General features: G+C 35.3%; 1 protein-coding gene across 8 annotated transcripts in view; it reads left to right on the forward strand.

Moving 5' to 3' along the window:
• The window catches only part of NEK1 (NIMA related kinase 1), a 219655-nt gene that overhangs the window by 146890 nt on the left and 45408 nt on the right, over positions 1-27357 (forward strand). For 4 of the 8 annotated variants that reach the window (XM_058720921.1, XM_058720923.1, XM_058720925.1 and 1 more), the window contains 3 exons: positions 5729-5881; positions 19958-20146; positions 23463-23583. In XM_058720921.1, coding sequence (XP_058576904.1) covers positions 5729-5881; positions 19958-20146; positions 23463-23583 — 463 coding nt within the window. The remainder of the gene's footprint in view (positions 1-5728; positions 5882-19957; positions 20147-23462; positions 23584-27357) is intronic. The other 4 variants (XM_058720928.1, XM_058720922.1, XM_058720929.1 and 1 more) reach the window with 2 other exon arrangements.

A 27357-nucleotide genomic window follows, 5' to 3' on the forward strand; every position in this document is an offset into this window, starting at 1 on the left:
CATTAAAATTTAAATGACTTATATATACTGTAATATGTGAGATTGCATCTTGTCTATTAATGCTTTGAGCATTCTTACAAAAGGCTTCTAAGACTCAAACATCAATAGCTAATTTCCCATTTTTTTGCTCTGCTAAATTTTATTTAAAAAATTTTTAATGTTTATTTATTTTTGAGAGAGAGAGAGAGAGACAGAGCACAAGCAGGGGAGGAGCAGAGAGAGAGGGAGACAGAATCTGAAGCAGGCTCTAGGCTCTGAGCTGTCAGCACAGAGCTTGAAGGGGGGTTCAAACCTATGAACCATCAGATCATGACCTGAGTGGAAGTTGGATGCTTAACCAACTGAGCCACCCAGGTGCCCCTGTTTTTATTTTCCTTCAAACTATAGAGTTTAATTTGTAACTATTTTATTTACTTTTTATTGAAACAAAGTTGACATGAAATAGATTACTTTCAGGTGTGTAGCATGGTGATGCAACATTTATATAAATTATGAAGTAACCACCAAGATCTATCTAGCTTACCATCTGTCACCATACAAAGTTGTTACATATAATTGACTATATTTTCTTTGCTATACATTGTATCCCTTTGTTTTATTTATTTTATAACCAAAAGTTTGTACCTTTCAATCCCCTTCCCCTATTTTCCCTATCTTCCCTACTCCCTCCACTCTAGCAACCAGCAGATTATTCTCTGTATCCATGAGCCTGTTTCTGTTTTGCTTTATTCATTTGTTTAGTTTTTTGGATTCCACATATAAATGAAGTCATACAGTATTTGTTTTTCTTTCTCTGACTTACTTCATTTAGCATAATACCCTCTGTGTGCATCCATGTTGTTGGAAATGGCAAGATTTCATTCTTTTTTTGTGGCTGAGTAATTTCCTTTGTGTGTGTGTGTGTGTGTGTGTGTATACATATATATATACGTATATATATAGTTGATCCTGAACAATTCAGGTGTTAGCGCCCTGACCACCCCTGTGTGGTCTGAAATCTGCATATTACTTTTGATTCCCCAGACATTTAACTGCTAATAGCCTACTGTTGACTGGAAGCCTTACCAATAGCATAAGTAGTTGATTAACACATATTTTGTGTTTATATGTTTTAGGTAATGAATTCTTACAGTAAAGTAAGCTAGAGAAAAGAAAATGTTATTTGAAAAATCATAAAGAATGGAAAATATACCTACAGTACTGTACTGCATTTATTGAAAAAAAAAATCAACACATAAGTGGACCCAAGGCTGTTCAAACCTGTGTTGTTCAAGGGTCAAATGTATACCACATCCTCTTTACCCATTCATCTATTGGTGGACACTTAGATTTCCTCCATATCTTGGCTATTGTAAATAATGCTCCAGTGAACATAAGGATGCATAATATTAATTTTGGGCTTTTTTGTTCTTAGTAGCTCCTTTAGGTGTAGGATTAGATTGTTTATGTGAGATTTTTCTTGTTTCTTGAGATGGGCTTGCATCACTATAAACTTCCTTCTTGGAATTGTCTTTGCTGTGTCCCATAGATTTTGGAGCATTGTATTTTTATTTTCTTTTGTCTCAAGGTATTTTTTGATTTCCTCTTTGATTTATTCTTTGACCCATTGGTTTTGTTAGCCTTCACATATTTGTGTTTTACAGTTTTCTTCAGTTTTAGTTTCATACTCTTTTGTTGTATTTGTAAAAGATGCTTGATATCTCAGTTTTCTTAAATTAATTGAGATTTGTTTTGTGACTTAATATGTAATCTGTCATGGCGAATGTCCCACGTACACTTGAAAAGAATGTCTGTTCTGCTATTTTGGGGTGTAATGTTTTGTATATACCTATTAAATCCATCATGATCTATTCATCGATGTGAATGGAATATTAAAGTCCTCTACTATTATTGTATTACCATCAGTTTCTCTCTTTATGTTTGTTAATATTTGCTTTATGTATTTAGGTGCCCCTATGTTGGATGCATTGATATTTATAGATGTTCTGTCCTCTTGTTTGATGTATGTATTCATTGTGTAGTGCCCTTTATTGTCTCTTGTTACAGTCTTTCTTTTAAAATCTATTTTTTCTGGGACACCTGGGTGGCTCAGTTGGTTGAGTGTCTGACTTCAGCTCAGGTCATGTTCTTGCAGTCTTTGAGTATGGGCCCCACATTGGGCTCTGTGCTGACAGCTCAGAGCCTGGAGCCTGCTTCCGATTCTGTGTCTCCCTCGCTCTCTGCCCCTCCCCCATTCATGCTCTATCTCTCTCTGTCTCAAAAATAAATAAACTTAAATATATTTTTCCTGCTGTAAGTATTGCTACCTCAACTTTCTTTATGTTTCCATTTGCATAGAATAGCTTATTCTAACCCTTCACTTTTAGTCTGTGTGTGTCTTTAGATCTGAAGTGAGTCTCTTGTAGGCAGCATATATATGGCCTTTTTTTTTAAATCTATTCCATGACCCTATGTCTTTTGATTGAAGCATTTAGTTTATTTACATAAACCTTCACTTATACATGTAAATAAAGGTATTTGGTATGTGGTTACCATAAGGTTCACATATAACATCCTGTGAATCTAGTGGTCTGTTTTAAGTTGAAGGCCATTTAAGTTCAAGCACTTTCTTTTTATTTAAAAAAAAATTTTTTTAATGTTTATTTATTTTTGAGAGAGAGTGAGACAGAATGCAAGTGTGGGAGGGGCAGAGAAAGAGGGAGACACAGAATCCAAAGCAGGCTCCAGGCTCCGAGCTCCAAGCTGTCAGCACAGAGCCCAATGCGAGGCTCGAACTCATGAGCTGTGAGGTCATGACCTGAGCCGAAGTCAGGTGCCCAACTGACTGAGCCACCCAGGCGCCCCTAAGTTCAAGCACTTTCTAAAAGCACTACATTTTTACCATCCCCCAAACATTTTATGTTTTTGATATCATGTTTTACATCTTACTATTTTGTGTATCTCTTGACTAATTATTGTAGGCCTAGATGATTTTAATATTTTTATCTTTTAACCATCATGTTAGATGTGAGGGCAGTTGATCCACAGCTTTGGTTTTATGCTTACTTTTACCAGTAAGATTTTTTCGTTCTTAATTTTCTAATTTTTGGTTTTGATCTTTTCTTTTTTTGTTTAATGAAATCCTTTCAACATTTCTTGGAGGGCCAGTTTGGTATTGATGAAATCCTTTAGTTTTTGCTTGTCTGGGAAACTTGGTTATGCCTGGCCCTCAGTGTGGCTTGTTGTGATATCTGGCTGCAACTGTTGTAGGTGTTTTAGTTTTGGGGACTAGCCCTCCCACCCCAGTCCCGGTTAACTTAGGAGGGGCTGTGGTGCCTGCTGAGGGTGCCCTCCAGGAGTGGGTGGAACAACTCTGAGTGATAACTTTGCCAGATAGAGTATTCTTGTTTATAAGTTGTTGTTTTTTTTCCTTTCATTACTTGGAATATATCATGCCACACCCTTCTGGCCTGTCAAGGTTCTGCTGAAAAATTAGCTGATAGGTTTTGGGGGTTCCTTGTAAGTAACTAGTTGTTTTTCTCTTGCCGCTTTTAAGACTCTTCTTTCTTTTTCTTTTGTTTTAGTTATTTTTCTTTTTTCTTTTTCTTTTGTTTTAGTTATTTATTTTGAAGACAGAGTGAGTGCAAGCGGGGGAGGGGCAGAGAGAGAACCCCAAGCAGCCCAGAGGCTGATGCAGGGCTCAATCCCGTGAACTGTGAGGTCATGACCTGAGCCGAAATCAAGAGTCAGACACTCAACTGGCTAAGCCACCCAGGCACCCCAAGACTTTCTATCTTTAACTGCTGATACTTTGATTGTAATGTTTTGGTGTGGGTCTCTTTGAGTTCATCTTATTTGGGACTCTGTGCTTACTGGACTTAGATGTATACTACCTTTACCAGGTTAGGATATTTTCAGCTGTTGTTTCTTCAAGTAAGTTTTCTGTCCCTCTCTCTCTTTTCCTTCTTGGACCCAATAATGCTAATGTTAGTACACTTAATGTCCCAAAGGTCCCTTAAACGATTCTCATTTTTAAAACTTCTTTTTTCTGATTATTGTTTTGATTGAGTAATTTCCACTACCCTGCCTTCCAGATTACTGATTCTTTCTTTTGCATCATCTGATCTGCTGTTGATTCCCTCTAGTGTATTTTTCATATCAGTTATTGTATTCTTTAGCTCTGATTGGTTGTTTTATATGTTCTATCTCTTTGTTGAAGTTCTCATTCTGTTCTCTTCTTCCGAGTTTAGTAAGCATCTTTATGACCATTACTACTTTGGACTCTTTATCTGGTAGACTGCTTTTCTCCATTTTGTTTAGTTGTTTTTCTAAGGTTTTGTCTTATTCTTTTACTTGGAACATATTTCTCTGTTTTGCCTCACTGTGTTTCTGTGTATTAGGTAGATCATTATGTCTTCAAGTCTTGAAGGAGTGGCTTTATGCCGAAGGGGCCTACTAGTCACCTAAGCCAGGTTCTCATGAGTGGGCTGCCTGAACCCTCCTGTTGTGGCTGGGTCAACATTTTGCAGACTTGCTGGTGTACACAGCTGCCTGTGAGGTCTGACTTTCACTAATACAGGTGTACTGTTGAATGATGCTGGCCCTCAGTGTGGCTTGTTGTGATAGCTGGCTGCAACTTTTGTAGGTGTTTTAGTATTTGGGACTAGCCCCCCCTCCAACCAGATTAACTTAGGAAGGGCTCTGGTGCTGGCTGGGGGTCCCCTCCAGGAGTGGTGGAACAGAGAATTGCTTGGAAAGGGCTCCTGACCAACCTACACTGCTTGCAGGGTATACTAAGGAAGGGACTCTGGGCCCGGGTGGGCATGTTGGGTAGGGCAAGTCCACAGGGGAATGCCAGGGTGGAGCTAGTGGTGCTAGCACAGTAGGTGGAAAGTGTCAGAAATGGCACCCACCGGAGCTGGGTCAGCTAGGTAGAAAGAGGACAAGAAAAACTATACCCCAGCACTTTCATCCCTGGAAAACTTTCCAACAGATCCCTGCCCTTTGGGCACACATCTGAAGTTAGTGCTACACTGGCCTGGGACTTGGAGTCAGTGGCATTGTGCATACTCCCTTTAAGAGTGGAGTTGCAGTTTCCTGCTGCTCTCTAGCTCTCCCAAACATAAGCAAGCCGCCTTGGTTTTCAAAGCCATACATTATGGGTGCTTGTCTTTCTGGTACAGATCCCCTGGGCTCTGGAACCTCATGTGGAACTCAGACCCCTCAGTCCCCAGGGAGGGCCTCTGCAGCTGTGATATCACTCACTGTGGGTCACCGTGCCAGGGATGCGAGTCCTGACTAAATTGCATCTCCACCCCTCTGCCCATCTCAATGTGTCTTTTCCTTTGTATTTTTAGTTCTTTGTGATCTGTTCAGCTAGTCTTCAGTCCGTTCTCAGAGATAGTTGTTCTACATGTAGTTATAGATTTTGGTGTGTCCCTAAGAGGAGATGAGTTCTTGATCTTCCCATTCTGCCATCTTGATCCTGCCCCCCCCTTAAGTATTTTAAAAGTATTTTAGTACATCTATAGTTTTATTACTACTGTTAGTAATATCACTCATCATCCATTCTTTCTGTTCATCATTCATTCTCTGAAAGTCTTTTAAAGCATCAGCTTACGTTCCTTGTGATACAACCTTTTTTCCCTTTGGTGTGTTCAGTTGGATAGATCTTAAATGTGCCTTATAAAACAGTAATAGTGTTACGTTCTATCAGTGAGATTTGTTTTTTTGTGTCTTTTTCTTATAGAACATACAGTGGGAGAGGTTATCAAATTAGATCCTGGTGGGTCTCCAAGAAAAGTCTGGGGGAGAAGCCCTACAGATTCAGTTCTGAAGATACTTGGAGAAGCTGAACTACAGCTTCAGACAGGACCACTAGAAAACACAACCGTTAGACGTGGTAAGCAGAAACATTGTTTTTCCATACTAGTAGTAACGTTATTAAGAATTAAATTGTATTTTTAAAGATATGTCTATTTTAAGTGAATTGTTTATAATAGGTTATCTTTTTGTTCTAGTTAGATGGACATTAGTCATATTTTCTGAAGAGTTGTCTCAACATTGTAGTCTTGAATTTTGACCTGACATAACCTGGATGGGATCTTAAAAGAAAAGGAAAAGGAAATGTTCATAGGGTGAGCCAGAAAAGTAGAACAGTCAAAATGTTGTTTTACATGAAGAGAGAGATAGGAACAATGCATGTGGATTCTGGAATTAGGTTGAATAAAGATATCTGTAGTAGTTATGACAACATTATTTTAGGACTAGGGAGGGTGAATTGTGAGGCAAGAGGAAAACACTTACGTTCCATGAGTATTGTGCATCTTGGTATTACAGCTATGCATATGAAGAGTGTCCATGTATAAAACAGGTGTTTTCACATTTAAAAGCTTATTCAAATGAGAGGCTGAATATGGTTTTTCTTTTTTCAGAATCTGTGTCTAGACATGAATGTATGTCACTATTGTGTTCTCTCTCAATCTATCTCTTTTTTCCCTGTCTCTCAAGTTTGTCTCTGACAACTTTGTGCATACTTTTATCCTTGCCTTTTTCATGCAATATCATCATTTACTTTTTTTCATTTGTGTCTGTCCTCTGAGAGCAAGGATGATCTTTTTACTCTTTGTAGCTTTCCTGCCTAACACGTAGTAGTAGGAACAGCTAATTAGTGTTCCATAAATAGTTGGTAAATTGAAGTTAAAAAAAAGGTAAGACAAATCATAAATGACTTTTCAGTTCCAGTTCTCTGAAGATGGATTATTTGAATATGGAGAATATTGAATTTAGAGAATTATTTGAATTAGAGGGATGCTCATATTTGAAACTGACAAAAAAAAAGCCCCACAACATAGGTGGTAAAGTTATTCGAAGTGTGTATAAAGAAATTAGCCAGATGCTATTTTGCCAGTGAGATGAACCTATACACATTATTAAAGTGTAAAAAGTAGATTATTTTCTTTTTAAGGGTGAATCTCCTAGCCATTAATCATTCTAGCATTTTCTTTAACATTAAAAGAAAGAGCAATTTCAAGAGAGAAGTATATACAATTACTTGTTTGAAAAAAGGGTATACAAACTGCATGTATTTGTAATTAATTTGTTCCCATTCTTGTATCTGAAAATTGTATAATTTTATGCCAGACACTAATCAGAAACAAAATGCTAGTAATTTAGTATTCTTACATCTTAGTCTGATCCTGTTGTCAGAATACCTCAGGCTTTATTAAGGAAAAAAAAAGTCTCCAGGCCAAAATCTTTTCAAAAATAACGATAAAAATTTTATATTATTTTGTAATCTAAAAATCCTTTATGTGTTTATATTAGAACCATTACTTTAAAAACATCAGATTCAGATTCTTTTTATGTAAGATCATTATTGCTTAAATGTGTGCAATTTGGTGTACAATAATACTTAGGTAATGTGGAAGCAGGCCTTCTCCATATTCATATAATCCATCTTCAGAGAACTGGAACTGCTGAAAAGTCATTTATGATTTGTCTTCCTTTTTTTTAACTTCAATTTACCAACTATTTATGGAACACTAATTAGCTGTTCCTACTACTACATGTTAGGCAGGAAAGCTACAAAGAGTAAAAAGATCATCTTTACTCTCAGAGGACAGACACAAATGAAAAAAAAACACATGATAATATTGCATGAAAAGGGCAAGGATAAAAGTAGGCACAAAGTTAAGAGGTAGTGCAGACATGTTTAAATAACTAACCATATCTTGGATAGTTAAAAAAAAGACGTCTCAGAGTTGTCCTCTGCCCTCTTTTTAATTTTTCCCTAATGCTCTGTGCTAGGATTTTAACACAAAGAAGTCACAGTTTCTTGCCATTAGGAAATCCCATGTGGCAAAATCTGTGTTGGAAGTGTGTGTGTAATGATATGGAGCCACAGATTAGGAGGCTTTATGTTGTCAATATCGTCTAGTTTCATTAAGTATGGTAAGGCCCTTTTGGGTTAGAGAAAGCCACAGAGAGAGGAAGTGATCTTGAGCTAGGCCAAAAATAAAAAAGAGCTCATTGGGTAAATAAGGGGGGGAGAATGAAGTTCCAGGCAATACACAATCCCAGTATATGCAAGGACAAAAAAAGTTTATTTAATATGTGTGTGGGAGCAGCTTCATGCTGTGGAAGGATAATGGGCTTTGGTTCCAATTCTAGTTCCGATCACTTGCCCAGCAGCCATGGGCAAGTTACTCTGACTTTGACATTCAATTTCTCTATGTGTAGAATGGAAACACTGTTATTAAGGATTGTTTTGTGGATTTAATGACAAACATAAAGGACCTGCAGTGTTCTCTAGTCTCCCAATTTTTATGTAAGTGTCTCATCAATTTGTTTGTCTTAAGCCCTTTTTGTAATAGAAGGCATGTGAACAATATGAGAGATTTTGTATGTTCATAGCAGTTTGTCTTAAGATTTTATTCTTGAAAGTCAGTTTGGCTGAATGTAAATCTTTGGTTTATATTTCCATTCCTTGAATTTCTTTACTATATGAAACTCTATTGTTTTCTGCCATAAAGCAAAGCTATCAAGTATCTGATGACAGTCTTATTTTCTCTTATAAATGATTTGGTCATTTTGCTTGGATACTCAAAGGATGTCTTTCTTTTTCCTTAAAGTCCAGTAGTTTTTAAAAAATACATTTGGTGTTATCATTATTTTCCAGTAGGTTCTGTGTTTTTTTAATAGTTTTGTTTTAGAGTAATTTGAGGTTCACGGCAATATTGAATAGAAAGTACAGTTTCACTATATCCCCTTCTTTGACCTATGCATGGCCTTTCCAACCAACAACATCCTCTCTCCAGAGTGGTGCATTTGTTAATATTGACAAACCAGCATTGACACATTATGATCACCCCAAATCCATAGTATAAAGCCCACTCTTGGTTTTATACCATTCATGGATTTTGACAAATATAAAGTGATACACATACACTATAATATACAAAATATTTTATTGCTCTAAAAAATCCCTGTGTTCTACCTATTTATTCCTCCCTCCTCTCAAACTCCTAGCAACCACTGGTCTTTATAGTGTCTCATTCGTTTTGCCTTTTCTAGAATGTCATGGCTGGAATCATACCATATGTAGCCTTTTCATACTGGCTTCTTTAGTAATAGGCATTGAAGTTTTCTCCCTGTTTTTTCATGGTATGATACCTTATTTCTTTTTAGTGCTAAATAATATTGCATTGTAGGGATATGCCACAGTTTGTTTATATAGGTTATTCAGTAGGTTATTCACCTATTGAAAGACATTTTGATTGATTGCAAGTTTTGGCAATTATGAATAAAACTGCTATAAATATCTATGTGCATGTTTCTGTTAAGACAAAAGATTTTACTTCTTGAGTAAATACCAAGCAATGTGAATGCTGGTTCATGTGTTAACAGTTTGTTTAGTTTTACAACACTCTGCCAAGCTGTCTTCCAAAGTGGCTGTACCATCTTGCACCCCCATGAGAAACGAATGAGAGCTCTTACTGCTCCACCTCCTCGGCAGCATTTAGTGTGGTTGGTGATTTGGATTGTAGCCATTGTAGTAGACGTGTAGCGGTATCACATTGTTTTGATTTGCAATTCCCAAATGGCATGTGATGTGGAGCATTTTTTCAGATGCCTGTTTGCCATCTATGTATGTCTTTGCTGAGGTGTCTGTTCAGATCTTTAGTCCATTTTTAAGTTGGGCTGTTTAGTGTTGTTTTTTTTTAATTGTTGAGTTTTAAGAGTTCCTTGTATGTTTTGGTTAACAGGGCTTTAAGTCTATGTCTTGTGCGAATATTTTCATCCACTTTGTGGCTTGTCTTCTCATTTTCTTGACAGTGTCTTTTGTAGAGCAAAAGTTTTAAATTTTAGTGAAGTCCAGAGTCGCCTGAGTGGCTCAGTCAGTTGAATATCGAACTCATGATTTCAGCTCAAGTAATGATCTTACCATTCATGGGATTGAGCCTTGCATTGGGCTCTGTGCTGACAGCGCTGAGCCTGCTTGGGATTCTTCCCCCCCCCCCCCTTTGCCACCCCCCTGACACACTTGCACATGCTTTTTCTCTCTAAATAAATAAATAAACATTTAGAAGAAAAATAAATTTTAGTGAAGTCCACCTTATTAATTCCCTTTTTCATGGATCGTGCCTTTGGTAGTATATCTAAAATGTCATTGCCAAACTTGAAGTCATCTGGATTTTCTTCTGTGTTATCTTCTAAGGGTTTTATAATTTTGCATTTTACATTTAGGACTGTGATCAGTTTTGAGTTCATTTTTGTGAATAGTGTAAGGTCTGTATCTAGATACTTTTTGGGGGAGAGGGGAAATGGGATCTCCAGATGTTCCCGTGCCATTTATTATAGAGTCTAATCCCTTCTCCATTGAATTGCCTTTGCTTTTTCATTGAAGATCAGTTGACTGTATTTATATGAGTCTATTTCTGAGCTATGTTCTGTTTCATTTATCTATCCATTACCATACTGTCTTGATTACTGTAGCTTTATACTGAGTCTTGGAGCTGGGTAGTATCATTCCTTGAACTATGTTCTCCTTCAATATCATGTTGGCTTCTCTGAACTTTTAGAATCATGTTGAATCAACTTTTAGATATCAGTGTTGATATCCGCAAAATAACTTTGTAGGCTTTTGACTGGGATTGCATTGAATCTATAGATCAAAATGGGAAGGACTGATGTTGTGACAATATTCAGTCTTCCTATTCATGAACATGGAATATCCCTTTACTTAATTTTTCTTTGATTTTTTTTATGAGAGTTTTATAGTTTTTTTCATTGTAGTGTATCTTTATAATATGTGGTTTCCAATCCTTCCCCCACCCCAATTTTAGGAAAGTGTTATTGAATTATAGTTTTTCTAGTTTTCTCTTCCTTAAGTCTATTTCAGGAACTTCTGTTTGTATTTTTGATATTTTTCATCTTTCTCTAATATCTGCCACTTTCTCTTAAATCCTTTCTATCACTTTTTTCAATTGAAATTTTTCTCTCCTGTTCTCCTTTTATATCTCTTAACGACATTATGTGTTTTGTTTATATGATTTTGTGTTTATTCTAAGATATTTATTTTTAAGATTTTTTTCTTTTTTTCCCCTAGTTTTTCTCTAACTCTATCAACTGCCTCATTTCTGATTACTTTCTCATTATAATTTATATTCTCTAATGTCTTCTGTGATGTTCTTAATTTTACTAACAAAGTTTTTAGTACGTTATAATTTTAGTTTTTTGGTAGGTTTTAATTTTCTATAGCAGTGGTTCTCAAATGAGGGTGATTCTGCACACAGAAGACATTTTGCATTGTTGGGAGACATTTTTGGTTGTTAACTGGGAAGGGCACTATATAGCTAGTGGGTAGAGGCCAAGGAAGCTGGTAAATCTTCTACAGTGCATACTATAACAGGTGCTCTCCAAAACAAATAATTATCTGATCCAGTAATGCCAAAGTTGGGAAACACCAGTCTTTGAGGACATTATTCTACTTCATACTCTTTTTTTTTTCTGATAACTTGTACAGAATTCAACAATGATCCTCTGTTACTTATTTTTATGTGAAATTAGATTTATTAAACTTTTAGGCGCATGAAGTCAAAATAGCTTTTCTAACTTCATAGCCTATTAGGGCTTCCTTTTCGGTTATTTTCATGTAGTGTTTAAAAATTAAAGCCTAGGGGTCCCTGGGTGGCTCAGTTGGGTAAGTGTTCTGACTCTTGGTTTCAGCTCAAGTCATGATCTCACATTTTATGAGTTTGAGCCCCACATTGGACTCTGTGCTTACAGTTTGGAGCCTGCTTGGGATTCTCTCTCTCTCTCTCTCTCTCTCTCTCTCTCTCTCTCTCTCTTTCTCCCTTTGCCCCTTCTGCATGCTCTCTCTCTCTCTCAGAATAAATAAATAAATTTAAAAAATTAAAATAAAACTGTTGCCTTGTAGTTTCTGAGCTCTTCTGTCTTTGTTCCTTTCCCCCACTTTTCTCTTTCCTTTGTTTCTCTTATACCTGCACAGATCAATTTGGATTCTCCTTCCAGCAATTTCTTCAGAGTCTGAGGCTTTGTTCTAGGAGGGAGCTTTAGTTGGTTAGTTTTCAGAATTCTTAGGACCCAGACTTCTCCCACCCTTTCTGACCTCCCCATTGACATTTTCCATTTACTTGCAAATTAAAATGTGTAAAAATTATTCCCATTTCAGCTGCTTTTCTTAAATTGACCCATCATGCTTGCTTGTAAATACCTGCTGTCTCTTTTGGGGGTTCTTCTGACTTGGGGCCTGTTAAGGGCCCTACTGTTTTCCTCTTTTGAACAGATGCTTTTACTGAGTCTGGAGACTGTCAATGATTTGTCCCCATTCATATGTACTTGGGGGTTTGTGAGGATACCTTGTCGCCTAGATTTGGTTTAGATGTTATTCATGGATATATGGTTTTGCTATCCTGATTTTTTCTGTTTTGTGCAGGAATTCAGGGAAATAAAACAAAACAGCATTCTTTGCTCTCTTCCCAGATTTCTGCATTTGTCTTTAAATACTTGATCCATGTATGATATTGCTGTAAAACTTTTTCTCCCATTTGACTGTTCCTTCCTACAACCACTGCCAGGGAAAATAATTCATAAGAGATTCTCACTTACGATTTTCCCTTTTTGGTAAGGTGCTTGTAGTGTTTGGGTATCAAGATTTTTTTCTGACCTTACAAAACAAGTTGGGGAATATTCCCTTTTTCCCTGTTTTCTGGAAAACTTTGTAAAAAATTATTACTTTTTCCTTGAGTATTTGGAAAAATCCAACTATGAAGCCATAAGACTGTGGAGTTATCTCTGTGAAAAGATTTCAATTATGGATTTAATTTGTGTTGTAATTTCTTTTGAATATTTAGATTATTTGCAAATATTTTGCATTTAATTTGCTGACATTTTGGAGTCTTTCTAGTTATCTTTTTGTTATTGCTTTCTAGTTTCATTGTATTGTGATTACAGAACATCATACTGTGCATAATTTTCATCTTGAAATTTTTGAGACTTGCTTTATCACCCAGTGACAATCTGTTTTGATGTTTCATATATACTTGAAAAATTATTCAGTATAGTTGTATGTATGTATGTTCTTTGTCAAGTTGTTTGTTATATGAAAGTCTTCTATATTTTTACTGATTATTTTCATCTGGTTGTTGTATCAGCTACTTAGAGAAGAATGTGAAAATCTCCAAGTGTATTTGTGGATTTGTTGTTTTCTCCTTTTAATTCTATACATTTTTGCTACTTGTTATTTAGTGCATATCAATTTAAATTGTTGCAGTGATTGTTTAGATTGTTGCATTATATTGTTTAGGTGATTGCATTGACTCTTTTATACATCTTCTGTTGTATTGACCATTTTTATTATTATGACTTCTCTTTTTATCTCTAGTAACATTACTTCTTTTAAAGTCTACCTCACATTATATAGCTACAGCATTTTTTAGGTTGATGTTTGCTCATTATGTTTTTTCTGTATCTTCTTCTAATTTCTCTGATTCCTTATGTTTTTCTGTGTCTTGTATCTCAAATCCAGGCTGCCCATCTTTGTCTTTTAATCTTGATTGTTTAACTTATTCATGCATAATGTAATTACTGATATGGTTTGCTTTTTAGTCTGTGTAGCAATCTCACAATGTTTTTTATATGTCTCATTTGTACTTTGTTTCTTTATTCTTGTATTTCATTTTTTATTCTCCTTTTTGGACTAACCAAGCATTTCATTTTTCTCTTCTGTTTTTAATTATGTATTTTTCATTTACTCTTTTGTTGTGATCCTAGATGACAAATTCTATCCTTAATTCTACTGTAATGCTAATTCACATGTACCTTAATTTAGCATTTATATTGTTTCTCAAACCATGTATGAGCCTTTTAACAATATTACTCTATTTATCCCTTCTAACTCTTTTGCTTATTGTCATCATATACTTTAATAATCTTATATAGCTCATAATGCAATATTATTATGCTAAGAAATCAATATTCATTTACATTTACCCATATTTTATTCTTTACAGGGTTCTTTATTCCTTCCTGAAGTTACACACTTCCATTTGATATCTTTTCCCTTTGAACTGCCTTTAGTATTTCCTGTAGTGCAGATATGCCCTGTATAAATTCTCTCAGCTTTTGTTTATCTGAAAAGATCTTTATTTCACCTCTATCTTTAAGGATCATTTTCAGTGTATACTAAATGCTAAGTAGGTAAGGTTTTTTTTGTTTCGTTGGTTGGTTTTGGTTTTTTTGTGGGGAGGGGGAGGGTGGGCAAGGGGATTGCTTTTGCTTTATTTTGTTCTTTGCATTTTAAAGGTGTTAGTATATTTTCTTTTGGCATCCATAAATATATGTCATTTGTGTGTCTTATTTTTGTTCCTTATTTTGTTCCTATGTTTTTCTTCAAGCTTTTTAAATATTATGTCTTTGATTTTCAACAGTTTTATACCATGATATGTGTAGATGTAGTGTCCTTTGTTTTTAACATGCTTTGGGTTATTTCAGTTTGGGGGAGCCTGTATGCATTAGATCTTTCTATATTGCTTCTTCCCAATTCTTTTTCTTTTCCTTTTTGGACTTCAGTTACACAAATATTAGACCTTTTGAATTCATCATGTTTGTTATTGCTCTGTTCTGGTTTTACACATTTTCTTCCTTTTTGCTTTAGTATGAATACAGGTATACCTCTGAGATATTGTGGGTTCAATTCAAGACAACCACAGTAAAAGCAAATAACACAATAAAGCGAGTCTGATGAGTTTTTTGGTTTCCTGATGCATCTAGAAGTTATGTTTACACTGTACTATGGTCCATTAAGTGCATAATAGCATATTCTAGAAAAGCAATGTACATACCTTAATTTAAAAGTGTTTTATTGCTAAAAAATGCTATCATCTGAGCTTTCAGTGAGGTATCACTGATCACAGATCACTGTAACAAATATAATAATAATGAAAAAGTTTGAAATATTGCCATTACCAAAATGCAGCAAAGACACAAAGTGAGCACATGCTATTGGAAAAGTGGCTCTGACAGACTTGCTCATGCAGGGTTGCCATAAACCTTCTGTTTATAAGAAAATACAGTTATCTGCAAAGTGCAGTAAAACCAGCTATGCCAGTATTTCTACTGATCTGTCATTTCACTAAATCTGTCTTCTGTGTTCTCTAATCTTCTGCTGTCTTCTCAGTAAATCCAGTGAGTTTGTAATATCAGATATTGCATTTTTCTTTCTTTTTTAAATTTTTTAATGTTTGTTTATTTTTGAGAGATTGAGAGAGAGACCAATCCTGAGCAGGGGAGGGGCAGAGAGAGAGACACAGAATCCGAAGCAGGCTCCGGGCTCTGAGCTGTCAGCACAGAGCCGGTGTGGGACTTGAAGCCACGAACCACAAAATCATGCGTGACCTGAGCTGAAGTCAGACATTTAACCGACTGAGCCACCCAGTGCCCCATATATTGCATTTTTCAATGTTAGAATGTCCATTTAATATTCTTTTATAGATTTCAGTTCTCTGTTGAAAATACCCATAGATTTAGCTATTTGGCTCATCTCTTCCTCTGTTTTCTTGAACATATGCATAGGCTTATCATGTTGGTTTCTTTAGGATTATATTGAATATACACATTGGAGGAAATTGATATCTTTACTATATTCACTTTTCCAGTCCATGACTATTTATATCCTCCTATATATCTAAATCTTTTATTTCTCTCAACAGTAGGTTATAGTTTTCTCCATAGAGGTATTTTATATATCTTGTTAGATAATTCCAAAAATTATATAATTTTTGATGCCATTGTTTTATTCATCTGTTTTGAAATTTTACTTTATAACTGTGGCTCATGTATAAAAGTGGAAATATAATTTACTTTTGTATATGACTTTATATTCAGCAACTTTGCTTAAGTTCCTTCATTAATTCTAATAATGTATTGGTAGATTCTCTTGTTATTTTTGTAAACCCATAATATTATGTTTTATTTGGGGCACCTAGGTGGATCAGTCGGTCAAGTGTCCCAACTTGGTCTCAGGTCATGATCTTGTATGACCTCTTGAGTTTGAGCCCCACATTGGGCTCTGTGCTGACAGCTTGGAGCCGGGAGTCTGCTTCAGATTCTGTGTCTCCCTCTCTCTCTGCCCCTCCCCTGCTCATGTCTCTCTCTCTGAAAAGTAAATAAACATTTTAAAAAACAGTTATTTTATATTTTACAATTCTTACACTTCTTATGCTAAGACTTCCAATAGAATGCTGAATAGAGAAGTGCCATGTTCTTGACTCAAGGAGGTAAATATATCATATTAGCTCAAGTCTTTTATTTAAATATCCATTGTATTGGGGTGCCTGGGTAGCTCAGTTGGTTGAGCGTCTAACTTTGGCGAGGTCATGATCTTGTGGTTCGTGAGTTCGAGCCCCACGTCAGGCTCTGTGCTGACAGCTCAGAGCCTGGAGCCTGCTTCAGACTCTGTGTCTCCCTCTCTCTCTGCTCTTCCGCCACTCATTCTCTGTCTCTCTCTCAAAAAATGAATAAACATTAAAAAAAATTAAAAAAATCCATTATAAGATTAAGGAATTCTCTTCTAGTCTTGTTTTATGAAGAGCATTAAACTTAAACTCTTTTTCTGAATCAATTGAGATGATTGTATGATTTTTCTTCTTTATTATATTAACATGGAAAACACCGTTGATTGATTGTCAAATATTAAACAGGTTTTGTCAGTATTAATCACTTTTTTTATTGTTACCAGTCTTATAAATGGATTTCATTGTAATTTTCTGATTGTAGTTAATTCCCTTGTCATATTCTTCTGGCCATTTTGATTTGCTTCTTTATAAATTATATTTATATTCTTTGCCCTTTTTATATGGCATTGCCCATGTTTTTTTGTGTGTGAATTTTTATCTGGGATAGATACTCTATATCTAGTATATCAACACAGGTTTTTCCCACATGCTGCTAATTAACTTATGCTTTTTTTGGCCATAAGGATTTTTTTTTTAATTTTCATGCAAATATGTCTTTTTCTTTATATCATCTGAATTTTCTTTAATGGGTCAAAAGGTTTCCAAATTTTTAAATCCTTTAGATAGACAACGCATGCATGTGAGTATGCATTGGCACTCACACACATGCATGACATTTAATCTAATTGGAAATCTAACATTTTTCTGGATTATTTTTTTGATAGTTACTATTCAAACGAATTTCATTTTATTGGGTATTTTGATTAGAATTAAATTTGGGGCACCTCGGTGGCTCAGTCAGTTGAGCCTCTGACTGTTGGTTTTGGCTCTGGTCATGACTTCATGGTTCGTGAGTTCACGCACCATGTCAGCTCTGTGCTGACAGCACGGAGCCTGCTTAGGATTCTTTCTCTCCCTCTCTCTCTCTCTCTCTCTCTCTCTCTGCCCCTCCCCTGCTTGTGCTCCCTTTCAAAATAAATAAATAAACATTTTTTAAAAAAGAATCACATTAAATCTATATATTGATTTTTGGAATGTTATTTTTATGCTATTCAAGAATTTAAGTATGTCTTAATCTTTGCGCCATCTTGTTTTGTGTTTGTCAGTAACATTTTGTTTTCTTCATTTAAGTTCTTACAGCTTTTTCAGTAAATTGATTCTTGTGCAATGTATGTATTTTTGTCTTTATTATGGATGACATTTTTCCTATTTCCCTTTCTAAGTTTTTATTTCTAGTTTATCTTTTTAAAAATTTTAAATGTTTATTTTTGAGAGAGAGAGAGAGAGACAGAGACAGAGTGTGAACTGGGGAGGGGCCAATAGTGAGGGAGATACAGAATCCAAAGCAGACTCCAGGCTCTGAGCTGTCAGCACAGAGCCCGAGGTAGGGGGACTCAAACCCATGAACTATGAGATTATGACCTGAGCCGAAGTCAGATGCTTAACCGACTGAGCCACCCAGGAGCCCCTATTTTAAATAAAGCGATTCTTTCTTTCTGTGTGTCTATCAATGTAAAATTTTATATGCAGACACCTCACTGAATTATTTTTTTAAATACATTGTTATTTCCTTTGACATTTTAGATCTTCCAAATGTGTGGGTAATATCATCATTGATAAGAACTAGTGTTTTTTATCCAATATTCTATTTCTTTTCCTTCTTACTGCATTCATTAGGCATTCTAAAGCAATCTTTAATAATGGTGCTAACTGGCATTCTTGTTCCTGATTTTAATAGACATGATTTTATAGCAGAACAGTAGCTGAATGAGCAAAAACACAGATGTGACCTCTATCACAATTTGTTGATGAGGCATTGGTATAGGGAAGATATTCAAAACATGAGCAACACTGTAGTTTTGTTCTTGATTGACTAGGAAGAAATACAAGGTAAAATAACTAAAATACACTCATACACAACTTGTTTTCCTAAGGAAGTTAACCGAAATAGGCACAGTTCCTGGTATTCTGGTGTTATGGTAGGACTACCAGCAACACAAAGTGTCCACTTAACTTTAGTGATAATGATTTGAGATTGATAACAGTAAGCCAGACTCTTTTTCCCCCCACTTATTTCAGCCATGTATGTGCAAACATAATACACAGAAAATTGAATATATAAGGGGTTGAGATTTCTCCATGTGGGTAAAATGAGTTGAAGATATATGTCAGAAAGTGGGTTTTACCATAAGAGACTCTTAAAACCTGAGCACAAACTGAGGGTTGATGGGGGGAGGGGGCGTGGTGGGAGGGAGAGGAGGGTGAGTGATAGGTATTGAGGAGGGCATCTGTTGGGATGAGCCCTGGGTGTTGTATGGAAACCAGTTTGACAATAAATTGCATATTAAAAAAAAAAAGAACTTAAAATGCTAATATATATGTATATATACATATAAGCATTTGTATATATAACATATATGTATATATACATATATATATGTATATATACATATAAGCATTTTAAGTTTATATATATATATATATATATATATATATATATATAAACATTTCTATATGTTTCTATAGTATCAGGGCATTGTAGGTACGGTTGGGTAACATTTTTAAAGTTGGGGTAGTAGAGGGAGATAAATGGAAAAATAGGATGTTAGAGGGTGGAATATTTAACACTGAAAATTTTGAGGAGATAAATGGAAAAATAGGATGTTAGAAGGTAGAATATTTAACACTGAAAATTCCTCATTAGAGAGGAATTGAGAGGCCCAGATTGGAAGGATTATGGATGGAACTCCAGCAATCAACTAAATTAGTTAAGAAAGAATTAGTGTTGGGGAGATCTCCTGACTATGAGCTAGAAAGCAACGTCTTCAAGGAATGAATGAGAGTGACTTGTTTGTCTTATAGATAATTGCAATAAGTTGTTCTGAGGTAAATCCATTCTCTCCTGGCATCAATTAAAAGTATGGGGTGGGGGGGCGCCTGTGTGGCTGAGTCAGTTAAGTATTCGACTTCAGCTCAGGTCATGATCTTGCAGTTTACAAGTCCGAGCCCCACATTCGGCTCTGTGCTGACAGCTCAGAGCCTTTAGCCTGCTTCAGATTCTTTATCTCCCTCTCTCTGTGCTCCTCCCCCTCTTATGCACTGTTTCTTTCTCAAAAATACATAAAAACATTAAAAAAAGTTTTAAAAAAAAGTATGGGGAATTTCTGAGCAATTGGAAGTAGTTAGCGATTACCAGAAACAAATAAAAGCAATTCGTTAATGATTTAAAATGCAACATTTTGGCCCATAAATATTAGTTTCACCAAAAGGAGAAAGAAAGTAAACTATATGTTACTCACCCTAAACATCATTAGGTATAATTAAAATGAAATTTAGCTATCACATGCCTAATCATTTATCAATTTTTATACATAACCGTTTACTCAGTAATTGTTGTAAGAATGAGATTTTTGAATTTTGCTGTAAATGCTGTTACAGGTAAAATTCAAGTTATTTTGAGAATGTAGCATGATTTTTCTTTTTTGTTGTTGTTGTTTCAGAGATTTCTCCTGAAATGGAGAAGTACAAACCTTTAATTACTGGAGAAGAAAAAGTAAAATATATTTCACTTGAAATGAATCCGTCAGCTACTGTTGATTCTTCTGTTGAAACAAACAGTCCAGAGTTTAATGAGGCATCTCTACAGACGTCACTGAAACCAGAAGGAAATGTGGATGGTATTTTAATAGGTCAAAATGAGCTGTATTCAATTTAATAATACCTTAATTTCTTCTATATAAACAGGCCTTTATAAACAAATCATCGAAACATGTGTATATGTTTGGGTGATTCATCCCAAATTAGGTTCATGTTTTTCTATGTTTAATAACTGGTCTGGATTTTTAAATGCTGCATAATAAATCACCCCAAAACTTAGTGTTAAAACAACAATGATTTTATTATATCTCATTATTTTGTGTATTAGGAGTTGAGTCAAGGCTTGACTAACCTAATTTTTGTAATTCATGTACTTTTATCTCTGGTATCACTTAGTGGTATTTAGTCGGCAACATGGTCTGATGGGTTCAAGATGGCTTCACTGTTGTCTTTGCAGATATGGCTGGAAGGCTGTGTTAAGACTGCCCCCCCTCCGCTCTTCATGTAGTCTCCATACCTTTTCCATATGCTCTTTCCAGCAAGGTAGTCTGACTTTTTATATGGTGGGCCAGGGCTCACGGATCCTAGGCAAAAGCTATTTGAACTTTTAAAAGCTAATCTCAACTTGCACAGTATCACTTCTGCCACTTCATTGGTCAGAGCAGTCACAAGTCCAGCCTAAAGCCACACGGAGATGAAGCACTCTCCAAATTAAGAGTGTTAAATAATTTGCAGCTGTTAATATCCCATAGTCTGCCACTAGCCAAAAATTGTTTACATTTACCCTCACATGCACAATGCAATCACCCCTTCTTAAAGCCTCATCTTATTATTTAAAGGGCTAGGGGGCATCTGGGTGGCTCAGTCAACTAAGCATCCAACTCTGGATTTTGGCTCAGGTCATGATCTCATAGTTTGTGAGATCGAGCCTGATGTCATTCTCCATGCTGCAGAGCCTGTTTGAGATTCTCTCTCTCTCTCTCTCTCTCTCTCTCTCTTTCTCTCTCTCTCTCTCTCTTCCCACCCCTTGCTCTCTCATTTTTTCTCAAAATAAAGAAATAAACTGTAAAAAAAGGTTGGGAGCTCAAAGCCTAAAGATGTTATCCAAGTCAGGCCTATATAGAGATGAGTTTTCTTGGGTATAAGTCTTTGAGTATAGTTACTCTTAATCTGAAGACCTATAAGCAAAAAAGAGAAGTTACTTGCCTTCTATATTTCTAACATTCAGTATTGAAAGAAAAATAGGGACTACTTTTCACAAACGAGGAAAATGGGGGACACATATCAATCATTGGTCCATAGAAATTCTGAAAGGCAGCCAGGTGTAGCAATTTAGCTTGCTTTCTTTGCACCAAAGTTGGTGCCCTCAAGGGCTTTTCTAAACTATCTTTCTTTCCTTTGCAATCCAAGCTGATGGTGTTTCTGCAAGTTGAAAATTAGTAATTTTGTGGGTTTTGTATGAATGATATCGACATTCACTATATTTGACCACTCTTCTTTTTTTTTTCTCCTTCTTTCCTTATTTTCTTCTTTCTTCCTTTCTTCTTTCCTTTTTCTTTGGCCCCTCTCTTCTTTCAGTTGTCCATAGGAAGCTATGAGACAGTGCTGTTGAGATTCTTAAAAATCCTTTTGTCTAACAAAGAGAGTCTGGGAAGCATGCCTTTAAATCTTTCTGTGCCATAACAGAAGGTCTTATGTCTATACACTTGACTTCATCTTTTCCCTGAGACCACATTTTACTGCCCTGAATTCAGTATTTGTTTTGAGGCCATGTTTTCCCGTAAGCTCCTGTTGCCTGGAAGGAATTAACTTAGGCTTTCTCTTCTAAATTGTTGCCATAAACTAAATAGTTCTTTCTTCAATTAATCTCTGTCTTCTTGAGCTTTATCAGAGGCTACTAAAGAAGCTAGTTGACATTTCTAATATTCTGCTTAGATAGCACCATAGCTAGATCATTAAATCTCTTTGGTATATTTTCTATCATCATTGTTATTATAAGTACCAAATTTTCTGCCACTGTATAACAAGAATCTCCTTTTCTCTAGCATCCAGAAATTTTTTTCACTGTCCAGTCTCTCATCAACAGTCTCCTCTTGAAGCATTTTTAACTTCTGCCTGCTGCCAAGTCCCAAAACCAGTGCACATGTTTTAAGCTTTTGTTGTGTTAGCACCCTATTGTCAGATATGAAATTCTGTTTCAGTTATCTGTTCCTGCAAAACAAATTATTCCCCAGACTTAATGGCTTAAAATAACTAATTTTATCTCATGCTTTAGTGGGTTAGGAATTGGGAAAGTTCTTTCCCATGTGGCATCATTACCACTCAATGCTATTCACCTGTCAGCTGGACTTATGCAGGAAGGGGCAAGATGGTGTCATTCCCATGCATGGTGTCTTGGCAGAGCTCACCTGGGCCTGTTTAGGTGGTTCCCTCTCCTTATTTTAGTCTCAGGAACTTGCCATGTGGTCTTCCCAGAATAAACTTCTTTCATGGTGGCTTGCAGAGTCCAGTGCAGAAGCCGCCAGTTTTCTTGAAGACTAGAGCTGAAACTGGCATAGCAACATTTCAACTATACTCAATTGGTTAAGACAATCACAGTACCAGACCAAATTCAAGGGGAGGGGAGGTAGAGGCCCCTTCTAGATGAGAGGAATGTTAGACCTTGCTAGATGTGTAACCATCTTTAACTCACCACAGTAACTTAAATAGTTTTACTTAATAGAAGTATAGTTAGTAGGTACCTTATGCCTTTTATTAAAAACAAAAACAACAACCAAAACCCTGTTAGGCGTATAATAGAGGCTATACAGCTTAGTGCAAGTTGGCAAACATTGTCTACAAAGAGCCTTAGACTTTGAGGGCAATACAATCACAAATCTAGTTTGTAGAATAAGTCATATTGGTATGACTTAAGGTACTAATAAATAATTATTCACTGAAAAATAAAAGATTTTTTCCCCAAGTGCTTTACCTCGTACAAGTAAGCAAAAAAAAAAAAAAAAAAATCATTTGAATAAAGGATAAAAACTTTAAGGATTGGCACAGTATCAATTATCTTTTAGGACAAGCTATTTGGAAACTTTAAAAATAGAGAATGAAAGATTACCGGGATTCCAGGAAAAAAGAGGGTGATGGTGGCTTAAACAAGAGCATTGAGAATCTGAATTGGAGAGGAAAAAGAGAAATCAACAAATGAAGACAGTAACTTTTCTCATTAGTATTTACTGTAAGAAAATATCAACCAGGAGTTAACAAGATTAAAGATCTACAGATAAAATATTTAATTTTTTGTTATAATTAGTATGTTAGCCTAAAATTAGGTAGTGATCATTTGTAGAAAATTTATTCCAATTTCTATATATGGATTTTGCTTTGAGACATGTTTATTGTTATGTTTTTGCTTTTCAGAACCTGATGGCTTGGAAACAGAAGTTCTACAAGAGCCAGATGGAGCAAACAAAAATGGTAGCTTGCCATGCACGATTATTGATGTATGGATTAGTGAGATAAAAGATACAAAGGAAACTGAGTATGTTACCTCTTTTTCCTTACATTTCAAAATGTGGGTCCCTTTTGTAATACCTTTATCTAAAATACTGTAATAACCTAATACTGCCTTGTATCCTATTATTATAATACCTTATAAATAATTTAATTTTTGGAAAAGTATTACACTCAAGTGGTTCAGAAATCAAGTATATAAAGTTATAGAGAAAAAAGTCTGTTTTTCTACTCTGTCCTCATCCAGCAAATTCCCATTGTCTCCTCCTTCCAGATATTTTTAATCTATACAAAGCAAAAGTGTATAGTCTCCCTCCCTTTTAAATAAAGTTGCTAGTATAATGGATACAGTACTTTCACCTTTTTTACTTTTAGTCAGTAACCTGGGCATTTTTTCATATTAATGCGTAGAGAACTTCATCTTTTTTTCTTATTTTATGGCTACTTAGTATTCCCTTGTATGGATATACCACAACTCAATAAGTCTTCTACATTAATTGTTATTCTACACTAATTGATATTGCAAATGATGTTGCAATGAATAACCTTTTACATAGGTCATTTTGTGTGTATATATCATGTAGGATAGATACATAGAAGTATAATTGCTGGGTCAATTGTGTTTTTATAAATTGCATTTGTAATTCATTTATTGTTTTTCCCAGGGTTTGTACCAATTTACATTCTCAGAAAGAATGTATGAAACCTCCCATTTCCCATTTCCCCTAGCCTTGCCAAACTTAGTATCAAAGTTTTTTATTTTTGCCAATCCAATAGGTTAAGAAATAATATCTTAGTTTATCTCTTATTATTGGTAAAGTGAGCACATTTTTTCAAATGTTTAAATTTCATGTGTATTTCCTTTTCCATGAGTTCTCTGTATATATCTTTAACCCATTTTAAACATTTGGTTGTTGGTCTTTTATAAATTAGTAAGAACTCATTAAATATCAGAAATATTTGCTGTGGTTATTATGAGTTGCAACACTTTTCCCCCTGTTGACCATTTATATATATATTTTTTGCCATGCAGAAGTTTGTTGTTTGTTTGTTTGTTTGTTGTCATGTTTACCTGGATTTTATTTATTTTTTATTTATTTTTTTTTAATTTATTTATTTATTTTTTAATATATGAAATTTACTGTCAAATTGGTTTCCATACAACACCCAGTGCTCATCCCAAAAGGTGCCCTCCTCAATACCCATCACCCACCCTGCCCTCCCTCCCACCCCCCATCAACCCTCAGTTTGTTTTCAGTTTTTAACAGTCTCTTATGCTTTGGCTCTCTCCCACTCTAACCTCTTTTTTTTTTTTTTTTTTTTTTTTCCCTTCCCCTCCCCCATGGGTTTCTGTTACGTTTCTCAGGATCCACATAAGAGTGAAACCATATGGTATCTGTCTTTCTCTGTATGGCTTATTTCACTTAGCATCACACTCTCCAGTTCCATCCACGTTGCTACAAAAGGCCATATTTCATTCTTTCTCATTGCCACGTAGTATTCCATTGTGTATATAAACCACAATTTCTTTATCCATTCATCAGTTGATGGACATTTAGGCTCTTTCCATAATTTGGCTATTGTTGAGAGTGCTGCTATAAACATTGGGGTACAAGTGCCCCTATGCATCAGTACTCCTGTATCCCTTGGATAAATTCCTAGCAGTGCTATTGCTGGGTCATAGGGTAGGTCTATTTTTAATTTTCTGAGGAACCTCCACACTGCTTTCCAGAGCGGCTGCACCAATTTGCATTCCCACCAACAGTGCAAGAGGGTTCCCGTCTCTCCACATCCTCTCCAGCATCTATAGTCTCCTGATTTCTTCATTTTGGCCACTCTGACTGGCGTGAGGTGGTATCTGAGTGTGGTTTTGATTTGTATTTCCCTGATGAGGAGCGACGTTGAACATCTTTTCATGTGCCTGTTGGCCATCCGGATGTCTTCTTTAGAGAAGTGTCTATTCATGTTTTCTGCCCATTTCTTCACTGGGTTATTTGTTTTTCGGGTGTGGAGTTTGATGAGCTCTTTATAGATTTTGGATACTAGCCCTTTGTCCGATGTGTCATTTGCAAATATCTTTTCCCATTCAGTTGGTTGCCTTTTTACCTGGATTTTAATAATCATTCAGAAATACTTTGTTCTTTCTAAGGTTCTCAAGAAATTTTTCAGTCTTTTTTTCTAGTACTTTTACATGGGCACTTTTTACATTTAAATCTTTGATCTATTTGGAATTTATCCTGGTGTATGGATTTAGTTTTTCTTCCAGATGGCTACCCAGTTGTCCAATTCCATTTATTAAAAAGTCCATCTTTCCTGCACAGATTAAAAATGCCACTTTTAATATGTACTAAACTATCTTAATTATTTGAGCTGTTCTTATGCTTTTTCCCCCTATTCCGTTGATCTGTCTTTATTTTTTCTCCATTGGTCTTTATACAATGTGCTGGTACACACTATTTCAGTTAAAATGTAAAATATATTTTAAGATCATTTAAGGCTAATTCCTTTCCATTGTTTTTCTTTTTTGGTTTTCTTGGCTATTCTTGCTTGTGTAATATTTCATTTGAATTTAGAATTTACTAAATTTCACCCACTTTCCCCTAGGAAAAAATACCACTTGGTATTTTAGTGGGGTGTTAAATTCATAAATTAATGTAGGGAAAATCAACTGTTGTTTTCTTCCTGTCCATGAAGAACATGATAGAAGTTTTGAGTATTTTTATAGTTTCCTTCATCTAGGTTTTACACTTTTATTGGCAAGCTTGTTACTAGATAAATTATCTTTTGTTTGGTGTTATAAATGGTCCCTATTCTTCTATGAGATCTTGTAACTAGAAAGTTGTAGATTTCTTTACATTGATTTTGTACCCCATTATTGTTCATGATAGATTTTAAGTTGAATCTTTTGCTTTTCTCAGATATATAATCATATGAAAAAAGTGATGATTTTATGTCTTTCCAATTTTTTTAACACTATTTTTTTTTCTGTAATTGTCTTTGTATCTTTTATACAATGTTAAATATTGGAAATAGGGGGTATCTGTGTGTTTTTCTTGACTTTAGTGAAGATGATTCTGTTGTGAATCCTCATTAGGCATAACTATACTTTTTAACTGAGATAGGTATCAATATTTTATTGATTTAAAAAAATTTTTTTAATGTTTTTATTTATTTTTGAGACAGAGAGAGACAGAGCATGAGCAGGGGAGGGGCAGAGAGAGAGGGAGACACAGAATCAGAAGCAGGCTCCAGGCTCTGAGCTGTCAGCACAGAGCCTGATGTGGGGCTCGAACTCACGGACTGTGAGATCATGACCTGAAACTGAAGTCAGACGCTCAACCGACTGAGCCACCCAGGCTCCCTATTTTATTGATTTTTTAAAAAGTCAGGAATGAATTTTATTGAGTGACTTTTCAGCTTCTATAGAACCGTTCATCTAAATGTTTTCCTTTATTTATTAGTACAGTTAGCCTTTGAACAACACTGTTTTGAACTGCATTGATCTTTTTATACATGGTCTTCATATACATTTTTTTCAATAAATATATTGGAAAATTTTTGAAGACTCATGCTAATTTGAAAGAAGTTGTAGGTGAACTGTGTAGCTTGAAATACTGAAAAAATAATTAAAAGTTAGGTATTATTTTAAAAATATGACATATAATACATGTAAAATATGTATTTATCAACTGTTTATGTTATCATTAACACTCTGGTCAACAGTAGTCTATTAATAATACAGTTTTGGGGAAGTCAATTTTTTTTTTTTTTAATTTTTTTTTTCAAGGTTTTTTATTTATTT

Source organism: Neofelis nebulosa, chromosome 3 (assembly GCF_028018385.1).
Source record: "Neofelis nebulosa isolate mNeoNeb1 chromosome 3, mNeoNeb1.pri, whole genome shotgun sequence".
Taxonomy (NCBI): Eukaryota; Metazoa; Chordata; class Mammalia; order Carnivora; family Felidae; genus Neofelis; species Neofelis nebulosa.